We start from the raw sequence: 14276 nt of genomic DNA, 5'->3' as shown, positions 1-14276 counted from the left end.
CGTAGCCGACACCGAGTGCGCACCCAGCCTCCGCCGGATCTGACTTCCCACTCCCTGGCCGATGCGAGGAAGTGAACAGGCCCGCTGATGCCGACGTAGCGCAGGCTTTGCCCGGCGACGCCCACCGACGGTGGTGGGGGAGGAGGGGGGCTACGGCGACCGGCTAGGGTTTCATCCAAGGTCGCCACGGGAGGGAGAGGGGGAGAGGACCTGGCCGTAGTTATATACTCGGTCAAACTTTATAAATTTTGATGAATTTTCCTTTTATAAATCTATCTATATGCACTGCATTATAAACGGAGGGAGTATTAAATACACGAGGGTGTAGTTATAAATCGTGCGCCTGGACGTAGCACACCCCGAACCTTGTGGATTACATAAAAAATAGTATTGACGTGGGCCCTACAGCTGAAAGAGGGTAAGAAGGAAGGAAACCAGCTAATCTCGCCACGTCCCCCCGGGTTCTCCATGAGCCGCCTCGCCGGAGCGGTTTTGCTCGTCTCGTCGCCAGAAACAGAGTGGAGCACAAAGCTCGATCTCCAGCAGCGTCGATGACATGTGGTCTCTCTATGTTGTGCTCGCCACCTGTCAGCGTGCTTCGTCGACGCACGCCGCGGAGAGCAGCACGCCCTCGCACTCGCACGTGGGGCCCTGCCCTTGTCGTCGTCTCCTTCTCGCGTTGACAGTTTAGACTCACAGAGATAAGAACAAGACAGCACTACACTGACTGCGGAGGCGGAGTGCCAGTATTATTAGTATCAGCGGATTCGCATCCGTCGACGCAGCAATTTGGCCTAGACTAGAGTTTATCTCTTGCATTTCCCCGCGCGTAGCAGCAAGCACAAGAGGAGAGATCGCGCATTTATTTACAGAGCTGTTGGGAGAATCCAGGAGGAAGTCGAAGTACTCCGGTCCGGCCAAGAAGGGGGAGACAGAGCGGGGGAGGACGCCGGGGCGCCGAGTTTGGGGAGAGGAGGAGATGGAGACGGACAGCCCGCGGAGCCCGGAGGCGGAGATCGGGCACCGGGTGGAGGACCTGTGGGAGGTGGCGCAGCCGCAGCTGTCCCCGTCGGAGAAGCTCAACTCCTGCTTCGAGGACATCCCCGTCGCCGCCTTCCCGCGCACCCACCCCTCGCAAGGTAATCAATCCTCTCGCTACTCGCTTGCTTGCTTGCGCTCTTGTTTCTACTACTTTCTACAGTATATGTTTGCTCCTGTCTTGCTCTGCTGCAACAACAGTAGCGTCTCCCCAAATGTGACTGCTTGTGAGCGACCGGGTTTCCTAGCGCCAAGAAAAACTCGCGTCGCTCCCTGTCCAGCATTGGAACCACCGGCGATTTCTCCTTTGGATGCCGATTCCATCTGCATCGTTTGTGCGGATACTGGTACAGACCAGATGCTCGATCGTCTCTTCTCTCTTGCCTCTTGCTGTGCCGTGCGCGCTCCGTGTCAGCACTCAGCAGCTGACGTGATGTGCTCGTCCCTATCCTGCCTGCCTGCCTGCCATTCATGTCGACCGTGGGGGGCATCATACCAAACGTGTAGTATATCTTCTGAATTTTGAGCTGTCGTGGCCATTCTAGTGAACGCCCATAGCCCACTTCCAGGTTGATTCTTGATATCAGTAGGCAGTGGCACTGTTTTGGTTTATGAGTGAAAATGCAGTGGAGGTTTGAAAGCTTCTAGCAAGTCTTCCAAAATCCCAGTACGTTCAACCCTTCAGCGTAAGGGAGGCATCAATTGTGCTTGCTCTTGTTGAGAGGTTCTTTTCACTTGTTAGACCACCGAAACAAGAGCCGTCCGGGACTCTCTTGGCTTTATGCCATTAATTGATAAATTAATTATATGTGACTGACGTGTATTTATATTATGTGACTGACGTATATTGGTATCAGCTTATACTAAACTCTCCCAGTACCTGTCATGATCACAATATATCTTCTGGAACTATTAATCCCCAATTGGATTAGGCCAGTTGGCTAAATAAACTATTTTTTAGCTTTTGTTTTGTAAAAGAAGATTTGCGTGGATGCGTTAAATTGTACTCCCTCCATTCTTAAATATAACATGTTTTGGATATTTCAATATGGACTACATACGCACCGAAATGACTGAACAAACACACTAAGGCATGTCTATATACATCCGAATCAGAAAAAAGTTACAACATCTTATATTTATGAACTGATGGAGACCAGTATGTATGATTTTAGTCCCGATATAAAGGAAACTGTACAAAGAGGTGCAGCCTTTGCAATCAACTTTTTGCCTAACTTGGGCACGTCTATTTCTGTGTTGAACTCACTCCTTCGTGATAAGTTTTTAAAATCAATGATGCTAACATGAGCAACTCCTACTTGGCCACTTGATAAACCAAGTGAGTTGGTAATGATAGGGTCACAACTCCAAAACTGGAACTGAACTTTGCCAATTCCATGCTGAATGTTCTCAACAAGGATTCTGTTCTTTTCTTGCGGGGAAACAAGGGTTCTGTTCTAGCTCTGTGGCTAAATTCATTTGTAGCCCGAATGATGCCTACTGGAGGAAGTTTATACGGATCTTGAATTCGTTTGGTGCTTGAAATATGACTTTAGAGCAAGCTAGTCAAGCAGAGCCCCCAAAACACAATCACTTGTATCTACTATTTGCACATAGGGGCTTCTTTCTAGCAACATATTTAAGACACACTTTTAGTATACTAATGGTACTGAACCACATCCAAAACATCAATCAACATCATAATTATTAGTTGCATTTCCCACCTGAGAAGAAATTATTAGCACCCATTAGCATTGATTAACACGTAACTATTATTTGCACAAATTGTCACTGATTAGCATACAACCATAGCACAGAAACACCCTAATCTTTTCTGTAGGTTGACACCAAGTTAGCATGGATTAGGACATAACTATGATTAGCGCTTCTCGAATAAAAAATGGTTAGCGCCAGGGTGATGAAGTGCCCCAAGCTCTGTTTACTGGATCCCCTCAGGATTGGAGGTGGGATAGGGCTTCTGCTGGAGCCAGTATTTTTGCACTTCCCTAAAATTTGACTATACGCGGGGTTAGGGTGGGCCGTAGGGGTTCGGCTGGACTTGCACGACTAGCGACGTTAGTTGTTGCATGGAGAATACATATGAATGTATGAAATGGAATTACAATGATCAAAATTGTTTACTAATTTCATGAACTCGTGATAACAACAGTCAGTTGAGAAGCCGGCAATGCAACCTCTTAAAGAAAACTTTAAGCTACTACATTAGCGACAATATATTGTCGGTAATGTTTGTACAATCTGTGTCTTTGGTTTTCACGATCATGTTTGGTGTTTTATCTGCATATATATACAATTCTAGCTAGATAAAGTTGTATCATCATAGATTGATTAGGCATGCTTTGCTTGAGGTCGCTACATACGGTGTTCAGCATTTCGCTTCTTCGATTCAGTCAAACAAGTTTTAAGAAGTGCCAATGTAATTCCTTTTTAGGGAAAACGCCAAGGTAACTAGATAATCAAACCTTTCTGATACTGTTGGATTTATAACCTTATATATATCCTACAGGTGGATTTATGTGGCAACAAACTATTTAGAAGTGATGGAGTTACATCATCATATAGGTTCAACACAATTGCATGTTATTAAATATAGATATGTCATTACTAAATTGAATATCTTGATATTTTTAATAGCTGATACCATGCTTTGTAAAGACATGATTTAACTGAAATGTATGACTGTAAACAATAATATACAGAAATGTACTTTTACCACATATTATCTCATAGTCACTCTGCATTCTAAATGTCTACCATGATGTTTCTTCGTGCAGTGATCGAGATACCTTCGGATGCCAGCCTTGCTGATACTGTTGAGACATTGTCCAAGAATAAAATTTTGAGTGCACCCATAAGAAACGTCGATGCTCCAGAGGATGCTACTTGGATAGACAAATACATCGGTATTGTGGAATTTGCTGGTATTGCAATGTGGTTGCTTCATCAGGTTTACATCTCTCCCTCTCTTCAGTTGAATTCTTTTTATATAGCTAGATCGATTTGATCACCATGAATCCATGAGTCATAAGTCAAAACATGTTGATATGTTTGCCGCTTTGATCAATATTATCCTTATCTAAACCAAATGAATTCCATTTTTACATACAAAATCACAATGGTAGATCTGAAAGTAACAAGATTAATCTCTTGGTGAAAAACTTTTTTTTGTTTGTCTAGAGGGTAGCTTTGGAAGATATGATTTCAGTTCTGATGTATTCTCCATGATCAGAGCTCTCTATTTCTCTTCAAATCACAATTGATAACTTGTAAATATATTGCTACATTTGTGTGAATAAGATTTTAAATACACAATACATGAACCTTGACCTAGGCCTGATATCATTGGACTGTCCAACGAGTCAATCACCTTTCTAGGATCTTGTCAAAATGCATCTTCATATCACTGATATGCTGACCTTTAAGTAAATTCAGAATGATTCGAAAGGTAGGTAGTTTAAAACAAGTACATGCACTACACTTGCAGCAAGTTGTAAGCTTTATTTGTAATGTCAGTTGTGGAACTGATTATTTTCACGCTCGTGCATATCTGACTATAATTGCTTATTTTTCTTCTATGCATCAGTCTGATGCTTCAGGTAATGGAACAGCTGGTTCTGCAGTTGGATCACCTGTGGTCAATCTAGCATCTAGGTTAGGCTCTTTCACATTCAGAAGAACGTCATCTGGCAGGGTAGAAACCACTACTGATTCAGAATCAGATGAAGCTGCATCAGTGGGTGGAAGCTTTTTTGAAACCCTTACTTCCTCTGAGTTCTACAAGAACACAAAGGTGACCGACCCCTTCTCACTGCAGTGACATGGCCACACTTTTATATTCTCCTCTAGTTAGCACCCATCCATGACACAGTTTGTAATGTCGTAGGTTGGCGATATCTCAGGAAGCTTCCGATGGGCGCCATTTCTTGCCCTGCAGACATCTGACACATTCCTCACTATGCTGCTTCTTCTATCCAAGTACAGGATGAAGAGCCTCCCCGTGGTAGATATGGGGGGGAATCAGATTGAGAATATCATTACACAATCTTCCGTTGTGCACATGCTTGCAGAGTGTGTTGGACTATCTTGGTTTGAAAGCTGGGGAACTAAGAAACTCTGTGAACTGGGTCTTCCTCTGATGAAGCCATACAGACTTGTTAAGGTACCTCCTGAATGTGTAATCTCATCATCCTTATAAATGTTTGGCACATTGATCTGTATATAACGAGGAGGACAAGGTTTATAAGAATCATGCTGCTCAACAGCTATACAATTGAACATTTGTAAACTGGTTTATCTGCAACTGAAGAACGAAAAACTCTAGCGTAAACTGTTTTACCTGCAGCCAAAGAAAGGAAAACTCAAGGTTGCCTTGGTGTTGCCCTTTATAGGTAAATGAAGACCAGCCAGTCCTAAAAGCCTTCCAACTAATGAGGGAAAAGGGGGTTGGTGGTGTGCCTGTTATGGACACAAATGGAACAAAAGCAATTGGTAACATTAGCATCAGAGATGTCCAATATCTTCTTAGTGCCCCCAAGATATACAAACAATACAGGTTTGTAACTCTGGTTTATACTTGCTGATTAGCTTACTTATCTTTGCAAATCCGGTGTAATTTGCACTCATAAGAAGTGCCCTCTTGTATGACACTGGCTGGATGCATTCACAGGACAATCTCAGCCAAGGATTTCCTTACCGCGGTCCGGCACCATCTCCAGGAGCAGCACGAAGCGTCGCCGTTGCTGCACGACGTGATCACATGCAAAAGAGACGACGTGATCAAGGAAATCATACTGAAGCTGGACTCGACCAAGATCCACAGGATCTACGTGGTCGACGACAAGGGGGATACCGAGGGGGTGATCACGCTGAGGGACATAATCTCCAAGCTGGTGCACGAGCCACGGCATTACTTTGGGGATTTCTTCGACGGCGTCGTCTCCCTACCCGCAAACAGTACCGTATGACAAAACTCTGTGATAGTATGTACAAAAAATGTACATTATCTTTTTGCTCATTCCCCATCTTCTTCTTAAGTTGTGGTTGCTGTTGCTGTTGCTGTGGAGAGACCTCTGTGGGGAGGACTAATGAAGAACCAATGGGGTGGATGACAGTGTGCGTTGAATAATCTGAGAATTGCCTGAGCTTTGCGATGAGAATGATGATGCCTTTCTTCTTTCTTGTTGACGGTTGCATAAATTCTGTCATCATTGCTTCACCGGTCCTGCTTTTTTGGAAGGCAAGCTCTGGAACACTGTCATCTTTTGCCGTTATGTTTGACAATTTACTAAGCTAAAGCTCTTGTGGAGAAACATTCTTGGTCTTGGGCGACCACAAGTGATGAGGTGGCTAGACCAAGGTGCAAGTTGTAGATGGTACTCCCCCTCGTCCATCTATACAAAGCCACTTTAATTTGGTTTAACTTCGATCATCTATTTACCCAACATAATATGTCTCAAATGGATTTTGCATTTGAAAGAAGTTCCAAATGGTATATATTTTTTGTTGGTCAAATCAGTGATCAAAGTTAGACTCATATCATATCCATGGTGGGATGGATGGAGATAGTAGCAGTTAGCTTAGAACCACTCCACCAGATGGGTGGATGGATGGAGGGAGGGAGGCAGCAACAGTGAGAACATAGTGAGTTTGGTCACTCAAGATGCCAGTGCCCTTCTTAAAAAAAGACGTTGGGTAAAGCATATAAAATCCCAGCTTACCAGATCCAGATGCAGATGCACAACTTTTACGTTATCACTCTAAAAAACAGGAAGGGGACCAGACCAATTCCGGCTCATTAGGTGGTTACAGCCTTACATACATGCAGCTAGCGCTAGGCCAATAACCACCCCGGTACAAGTGCTACCCTACAAACTTGCGAGTCTCCGGCTAAATATTACCAAAGAGATTTGGTGGACACAGCATGGAGATAATAATAGGGAGTACCTAGAACTCATCTAGATGAGACGTAATTTGATCTCATTCACCTGGAAAACAAGAACGGATACAACCCACGTCAGCACACACGCATCTTATAGCACCACATCCAATGGCTATAAAAGGTGAATGAGACCAAATTAAATCTCATCTAGATGAGTTCTAGCAAAACTGATAATAATAAGGTACTACCAGCACTATGGTCGATGGTGGCCACATGATGATTGTCGAAATTTCCAAGTTCCAGGACAACCAAGCATTGCACCAATAACCTCTTTCTTTGTCTAAGTTGCAACTTGCCAGTGTGGTAAAGGTGCAATATTACAAGGATTCATCAACGACTTTGCCATTTGATTAAAGTCTTAAATCTGCTCAGAGAGGACATACATACACCTGTACATATAACAACAACAAGCTTGCCATTTTAGGATCATATTGTCGATCATCACGTATGAAAAATTGCATTACTAAACCATGTAGAATGTGAGTTCCAAACATCTTCAATCACTCTCTGCAAGGGTACCCCTACCTTACAAGGACGAACAGAAAGTGGAATCTATCTGCTTGATTGCTGTCCAAGGCCCTTCATGGGATTGCCACAAACTAGATACAGTACTTCCATTGCTCTAATCAAAGCAATTAAAAATAGCTGCAGAGTGACGTAGTAATTTAAAGCCTCCAAATGCACAAATGGTAATCATCCTCAATTTGAAAAAAAAAACTGTGGTATTAATCAATTATGTTTACTTTCTTTTCTTTTGCATGTACATACACTTCAAACATACAGAGGCTCAAAAGTAAGAGAACAGAAATAAAATAAGAAGCACTTCCAATGGAATGAAAAAGGATATCTCAACAAGGTAGCTTTCAATCTGTCCGATGAACACTCGATGAAACTCTCAGTTACATATGCTGTAGGGCTAAACATGGGCCACAGAGGGGTGCCACAGCCTATGTTTATAAAGCGGTAAAGCGAAGCGAGGCGCTAGGGGGGCGCCTCACTGCTTAAGCGATAAAGCGTAAAGCGAGGCGACGCTTTACACAGACTCTGAACCTGATGGGCAGTATAATAGAGCACCATTTAGTGAGACATATATATGTTGATTCTAATCCACCAGTGAGCCCATATATTCTGATCCATCCACTAAGCAGTAAGCAACTAGCCAATTGCTATAAGAGAGGCAGTAGCACCTAACAGCAGAGGAGTTGTGCATAGCATAACACACAACAGAGCAGAAAAGGCTGGTGCAGATCTGAGGAAGCTGCTGCCAGAGGAGAGAGGAAAGAGCTGAAAGCCTGGATATTTGCACGCTCTGGTTTTGGTTCTCTCTCTTTCTTTCCCCTCCTGTAACTGTTTCACATGTGAGCCCAGCCCTGTTTCCCTGCCAGGAATCTCTGTACCCTGCCTGGCAAGTCTAAGGCGTCCTCTCTGCCTTAAAGCGCCAATCAGGACGCCTAAGCAGGCGCTTCAGACGCTTTAGTGTCTAAGGCGGACGCCTTAGACACATGTCTAAAGCGAGTTGGACGCTTTGAGCCTGGAGGGCGCTCTAACGCTTAAGCGTCGCTTAAGCGACGCTTTAGGGACGCTTTACAAACAGAGGCCACAGCGCCGGCACCGAAGCAGAGTGCAAATTGCATGCTTCGACATAAACAAATTGAAGTGGAAATTGCCTCCATACTGCTACTGTCATATTTGTTGCAACTTACTAAAATACCATCTATTTGCCCCACTTTAATTAGTCATCTGTTGGACTGTTACCCCAAAACAGACTACTCCCTCGTTTCCACAATATAGTGCGCATTAATTTTCTCAGAAGTCAAGCTTATAGACTCTGACCAAGTTTATAGAGAAAATATCTATATCTACAAATACTTAACAAATACCATCAGCTTCGCCGTGGAATATACTTCCATATGGTATATATTTGGTACTGAAAGTGTTCAGAAATTTTCTATAAACTTGGACAGAGTTGATGAAATTTGACTAAAAAAAATCTAATATGCATTATATTGTGGAACGGATGGATTATTAAATAGAGTTGTGACATATGCTAAAATACCAGAAAATTGATAAAATTTACCTGAGACAGGCCTTATTTTCCAACGGAGCAAATATCCTAATCCCAGAATGCATATTCCTCTATCTCCAATTCTTCATAACGAGCAATTCAATCGTGCAATAGCATGCCTGCACAACATAAGAACATGGCTTCCTAAGTGGCCACGGGACCCATCCTAAAGGGTGACGACTATAGCAAAATCACGGCGACAAGAGTGGGAACACCGGGAATACTTGTGGAGCAGTACAATTAAAATTATCAGCTCACATACAACACTTCTCCTGTTTCATGCCTTGAAGAAGCTGGGAAATATGTTCAAGTTTTGCAATTGGTCGATAATTATAGTTCGCTATATACTTCAGAATGTTTCTTAGTTTATAGGTGAGGGCTGAGGACTCCACTCATTGTGAATTGCACCACATTCATTTCTCTATAACTCCAGAAAGCAAACCTACCAAACCATGACTTCAAATGGTCGTAAAGGGCTTACAAAAAAGTATCAGTATAATGACATAAAAGGAAAAACGATACCAGTGTTACATCAGGTGAACCAGCTGAGTACCTAACCGCACCATGCCACCATCCTCCTCCCTCCATGCTCAGGTAGTTCACGAAGCTGCTCCAGCTTTATCAAACAAGGGATACCCAAAATGGAGTAATAGTCAAGTAAAACACTTCATCTGGTGGACTTTAATGCAAGAAACAGTAAGTATTATCAAACTATTTGTTGATTTTTCTTTCGCAAAAACATGTCTTGTTGCTTTCATATAAGACTTACATTCAGAAGCTACACCAATATGAAGTTACAAACTAAGTTAACTTCATATAATAAGTAACTACCCCCTCCATTTCATTTTATAAGGCATATTATGGTATTGCACAGGGTCACAGGGTTAATAAAGCCCATTAATAGGAGCGAGAATATTCACCATGTTAACCAGAAATGACGACGAGAGATGAGAGATAAAAGGGGGTAAAAGATAGAAAAATCATTAATTACTTATAGAGACCTATATTTTTTTAAAAATGCAAAAAAATACAGGCCATACAGAAATGAAGTGAGCACTAACTGTTATTTTCATAATTTTGAACGTTTGATGAGTGAGTACTAAGTGTGCTTTTGATGCTTTTCGAACATTAGAGAAAGCGCTGAAAACTTCAACAACCTAGTGTGCTCCCATATGGGCAGTACTTCTATGTCTTACCCTCTATCCTGAATTCTTCACATCCATTTACCATCAATGTGCTTATTATTATCCCTGTATCTCAAAAAACCCAAATAATGAGACCACGATGATCCACTTTGTAAACTGCCAATTGTATCTGGCTGAGGTTAGCATAAGCAAGCCTTCTGAAGTATAACAACTATGATAAATAGTTGTGATGGAAGATTAAATCAGTTTGCTAAGATAGATACTCCCCGTGTAAACTTTTATAAGATCGTTTAGATCACTACTTTAGTGATCTAAACGGTCTTATATTACTTTACAGAGGGAGTACATCTTGCCATGACAGATATGGAAAGATTCAGACCCCAAAGAATGATAGATGCGCATTATATATGAAAATAGAATTTACCAAGTAAATGAGCGATGCAACAATACCAATAAATCATGAGGCAGAAGAGAATGGTAGAATTAAGTTACTCCCTCCTATCCTTATTAATTGCCGCTGACTTAGTACAAAAGTTGTACTAAGTCAGCGGCAATTAATATGGATCGGAGGGAGTATAAAAAATTGCCAATACCAAGAAAAGAGTCCTCATAGTAGTAATGAAATATCATTCGTCTTAAATAAGAAAATAGCCCAATATAACACATCAACACTTATATTTTCGTCAGTAAAATAGCAAGAGTATTAACACAGATGTATGAATGGCACCTCTAAATTAGTACGTACTGCCTGAAGATCATTATTAGCTTGTACCACTAACCTACAGTCTGAATTTATTTTTTGACACTGTGCCCTACAGTCTGATTAAGTAACCTTTGTTACAGACTCTGACGATAAATGTGTTTAGTTCATACAAGTATCTTACTAGAGAAAACATAAGCCTTCATTCTAAGGTAACATAAGTTGTATGTGAGCATAAAGAAAAGAAGTGTCTAGACTTTTGCGCAGCAATCAAATTAATGATACTTACTTTCTTCAACAGTACGATCTGTCGGATTTTGCACTATGGTCAGTTTTATGATCCGTAGCTTCATCGATTTCATAAGACATGTTTGTTTCACTTCGTTTTCTCTAAGCATGCAAATGGCAAACTCTGTTACTTCTGGTTTGCGGCCTAAACATGCCCTTTTCCCACATCTTCTGCAAGTTATTCCAACTGAAACACATATAACATGTTCAATATATTCCAAGAAGCACGCCTCTACATGGTGCCAAATCTAGATTTTGGACATTGTAGTGTGCAAAGAAATGAGTACACTGGAAAAACAATACATGTACATTATTTCTTGTTACACATAATCTGACTTAACCAAAGGATCCTCCTGTGGACTCCTGCGGTATTACAGCACCATACCAACTAGGGAACATGCACCAATCCAATACATGTAACCAGCGGTTCAGCAATATACTTCCCCTTGTAACAAAGATATACCTGTAACCAAATTCTGTCATAGGAACTATAACCTTCTTCTGGAATGGTTGGCAGACCCTAGTGAGCCTTCGAAAAGATCAGACAGTTGATTTTCCAAGTCCTCTGGGGTGTACTTTATGTATTTACCAGAACTTCTTCCATTATCCACTAGACTACCATATCTACCCAGAAAAGCACGATATGCTGGAATCACATTTTCAGATATAGATATCTTGAGCTCTTCACGGAGTTGAGGATCCGGTACCTTCCAAAGCGTTTGACTCCTGTAAATCTCATCAAAGGCAAAGTTGAAGTTCTTAAATTTCTCTTTGACCCTCGAGCTTGAATTCCCAAGACTTACACTCCCACTGCCATGACCATCATCCTTGAGATAGGACAAAACCTTTGTCCACGATATCCTAAGGTAGCTCTTGGAATTTTGCCGAATCTTTCCACGGCGCCTCCGTGTCCAATGATCACCTAAAATCCTCCTGAGCTCGGAATCCTTCACCTTTTGGACAATATAAAGTGTATTATTCATGGAAAATATACACTGGAGTGCACCGTCCTCATACAGTTTAGATTTTTCCTCCAAATTGGCCTCCAAGTAAGACATCAGCTTCACCAAACGATGTCCAAGTGGGGTCAAGCTCTTCAGATACTCCTCGTCATCATCAGCACCTCCATTTGAAGCATTATGATCAGCATCTCCGGCAGCATCCTCATCCAAGAGTTTGTCAAGCGTATCACTGTAAACGACCAACAGCCTAAGATAGTTCATCACATAACGTGTGATTGGGTGGATCTCACCAGCCATCATAGGCCGGCGTGACGACTCCTGCTGTAGAACCTTCCCAAACTCAAGAAGGTTACCCTTGACTGCATCCCCAAGCCTCCCAAGGACCCCCTCCAAATCACAGATCACATCATCCCCAGGAGTCCCATAGTACAGTTCCTTGAGCTCAGGAATTACCTCAGCAAGTGCCTCATACATATCAAGAATCCGGGACACCTTCTCGGGCGAACGAGGGCACACAGCCACAGCATCCCCAAAGTTAAGAATCTGCATTATGCAAACCTTGGTGGATTCAACAAAGCACTCGTCCCGCAGCTCATCGGACACTGCGAGCACCTGATCACAGAGCCGGCGCTCGCCTGTCAGCAGGGAGCGGACAACCGTCTTGACGCCATGCACCCATTTCTTCATCTTGTCATTCAGCTGCTTCCACTCCACACGCTGAACCTCATCGATGCTGAGACGCTCGACCCCCAGAACTGTGAGGCACTCATCAAGCAGGTCCCGGCGGATGCCACAGTAAACCTGCACGAGCTCACTTGCATAGCCAGCGCGCCCCATCCGCTCAGCAATGGCGCGCAGCTCATCAACAGCGTCAGGCCGCACCAGGTCGAACAGCTGGTCGTCGAAGGGGTTCCCCACGAGACTGGCGCTGCGGGCGGTATCTGGCGCGCCCTCCTGGCTGTGCGGGGTGGTGGGGTCGAACTCGGAGGAGGTGTCGAGGTCGTCCATGGACTCGAGCGAGAGGCGGCGGAGCGAGCAGTAGAGGCCGCTGGCGTCGAGCGGCACGGCGTGGTGGAGCATGAGGTGGCGGAGCTCGTCCTCGAGGCGCGCCATGGCGAGCTGCACGGCGACGCCCGCGCGGCCCGAGGCGGCGGCGGCGCCCCCGGCGGCGAGGTGGTCGACGGCGACGTCGACCGCGGCGAGGTAGTTGGCGGCGTCGTCCTCGGGCGCCTCGAAGACGAGCGCCTCCGGGGTGGTGTCCCAGAGGTGGATGAGCCGCGCCGCTTCGTCGAAATCCGCCAGGGAGGGGGCCTCCGGGTCGGCGTCGGCGTCGGACGGGGAACGGGAGCGAGAGGGCGAGGTGGAGTGGAAGAGGTCGGAGGTGATGTTGGAGAAGCGGTAGTCGAAGCCCGAGAGGATGCGGATCATGTCGTCGGCGGCGTTCTTGGAGGTGGCGAGCGACTTGACGATGTGGTGCGCCGCGGCGAGGACCCTGTCGTTGCCGGCGACGGCGACGGCCAGAGGCACGGCGTCCTCCTCCGGCGGCGGGGGAGACGCCGACATCGCCGGCGGGCCGCTAGGGTTTGGTCCGGCGGTGGTTTACTGACGCGACACTAGTCGGGACGGGAGTTACGGCGCGGCTCGGGGGCTGATGGCCGCGGTAAACAGAGCGCTCGTAGCAGTAGTGGTAGATATGTGTGGCGGTGGCAGCAAAGGGGCGGACGGATAGAGGGAGAGGAGATGCGAGAGGAGGAGGGAAGCAAATGGCACCACTTTGCCGGCCCGCTTCGCTTGCTGTTTGGTGCGGTGGCGACTGGCGAGGCTGGCTGGCAATTCACGGTGCGCAGCTCATCTTTGTATCTCATCCCGGCCGGACCTCCAAAGTCCAACTTGCCCACCTCATCCTCACGTGTTTCATCTTCTCTCGCTCTCCCGCTTTTACTCTCTCTCTCTCTTACCACAACTAGGAGTAGTATCGAGCTCGACGACGACGTGTTTTTCTCTCCTAGTGAAGAATAAATTGCGCAATCTGACCCCGTTGGAACTGGAATGCACTGCACAATTATGTACACTGTTCTTGGCGGTCGCTGTCATCTTTTGTTGCGTAGATCTCGACGTC

At 44.7% G+C, this 14276-nt stretch overlaps 2 protein-coding genes across 2 annotated transcripts; one reads left to right on the top strand and one right to left on the bottom strand.

The window, feature by feature from the left end:
- Window positions 1-619: 619 nt before the first annotated feature.
- LOC123189038 (SNF1-related protein kinase regulatory subunit gamma-1) lies at window positions 620-6237 on the top strand. The gene is made up of 6 exons (XM_044601357.1): window positions 620-1139; window positions 3834-4006; window positions 4643-4849; window positions 4943-5218; window positions 5448-5611; window positions 5726-6237. The coding sequence occupies exons 1-6, from the start codon at window positions 980-982 to the stop codon at window positions 6021-6023; spliced, it is 1278 nt and encodes a 425-aa protein (XP_044457292.1). The 5' UTR covers window positions 620-979; the 3' UTR covers window positions 6024-6237.
- Window positions 6238-11386: 5149 nt separating this feature from the next.
- On the bottom strand, window positions 11387-14039 carry LOC123189036 (exocyst complex component EXO70B1). Its single transcript, XM_044601356.1, has one exon. It carries the CDS (start codon window positions 13718-13720, stop codon window positions 11684-11686), a length of 2037 nt encoding a protein of 678 aa, XP_044457291.1. The 5' UTR covers window positions 13721-14039; the 3' UTR covers window positions 11387-11683.
- Window positions 14040-14276: the final 237 nt, after the last annotated feature.

The sequence above is a fragment of the Triticum aestivum genome, chromosome 2A (assembly GCF_018294505.1).
Source record: "Triticum aestivum cultivar Chinese Spring chromosome 2A, IWGSC CS RefSeq v2.1, whole genome shotgun sequence".
Lineage (NCBI taxonomy): Eukaryota > Viridiplantae > Streptophyta > Magnoliopsida > Poales > Poaceae > Triticum > Triticum aestivum.
This window is presented reverse-complemented; position numbering and strand designations above follow the sequence as displayed.

Bases quoted from the DNA above. Each gene is read 5' to 3' on its own strand.
- LOC123189038 (XM_044601357.1), top strand. From the start codon at position 980: ATGGAGACGGACAGCCCGCGGAGCCCGGAGGCGGAGATCGGGCACCGG. The intron at 4,850-4,942 runs GTGACCGACCCC...GTAATGTCGTAG, and splicing joins AGTTCTACAAGAACACAAAG to GTTGGCGATATCTCAGGAAG. The intron at 5,612-5,725 runs GTTTGTAACTCT...ATGCATTCACAG, and splicing joins AAGATATACAAACAATACAG to GACAATCTCAGCCAAGGATT.
- LOC123189036 (XM_044601356.1), bottom strand. From the start codon at position 13,720: ATGTCGGCGTCTCCCCCGCCGCCGGAGGAGGACGCCGTGCCTCTGGCC.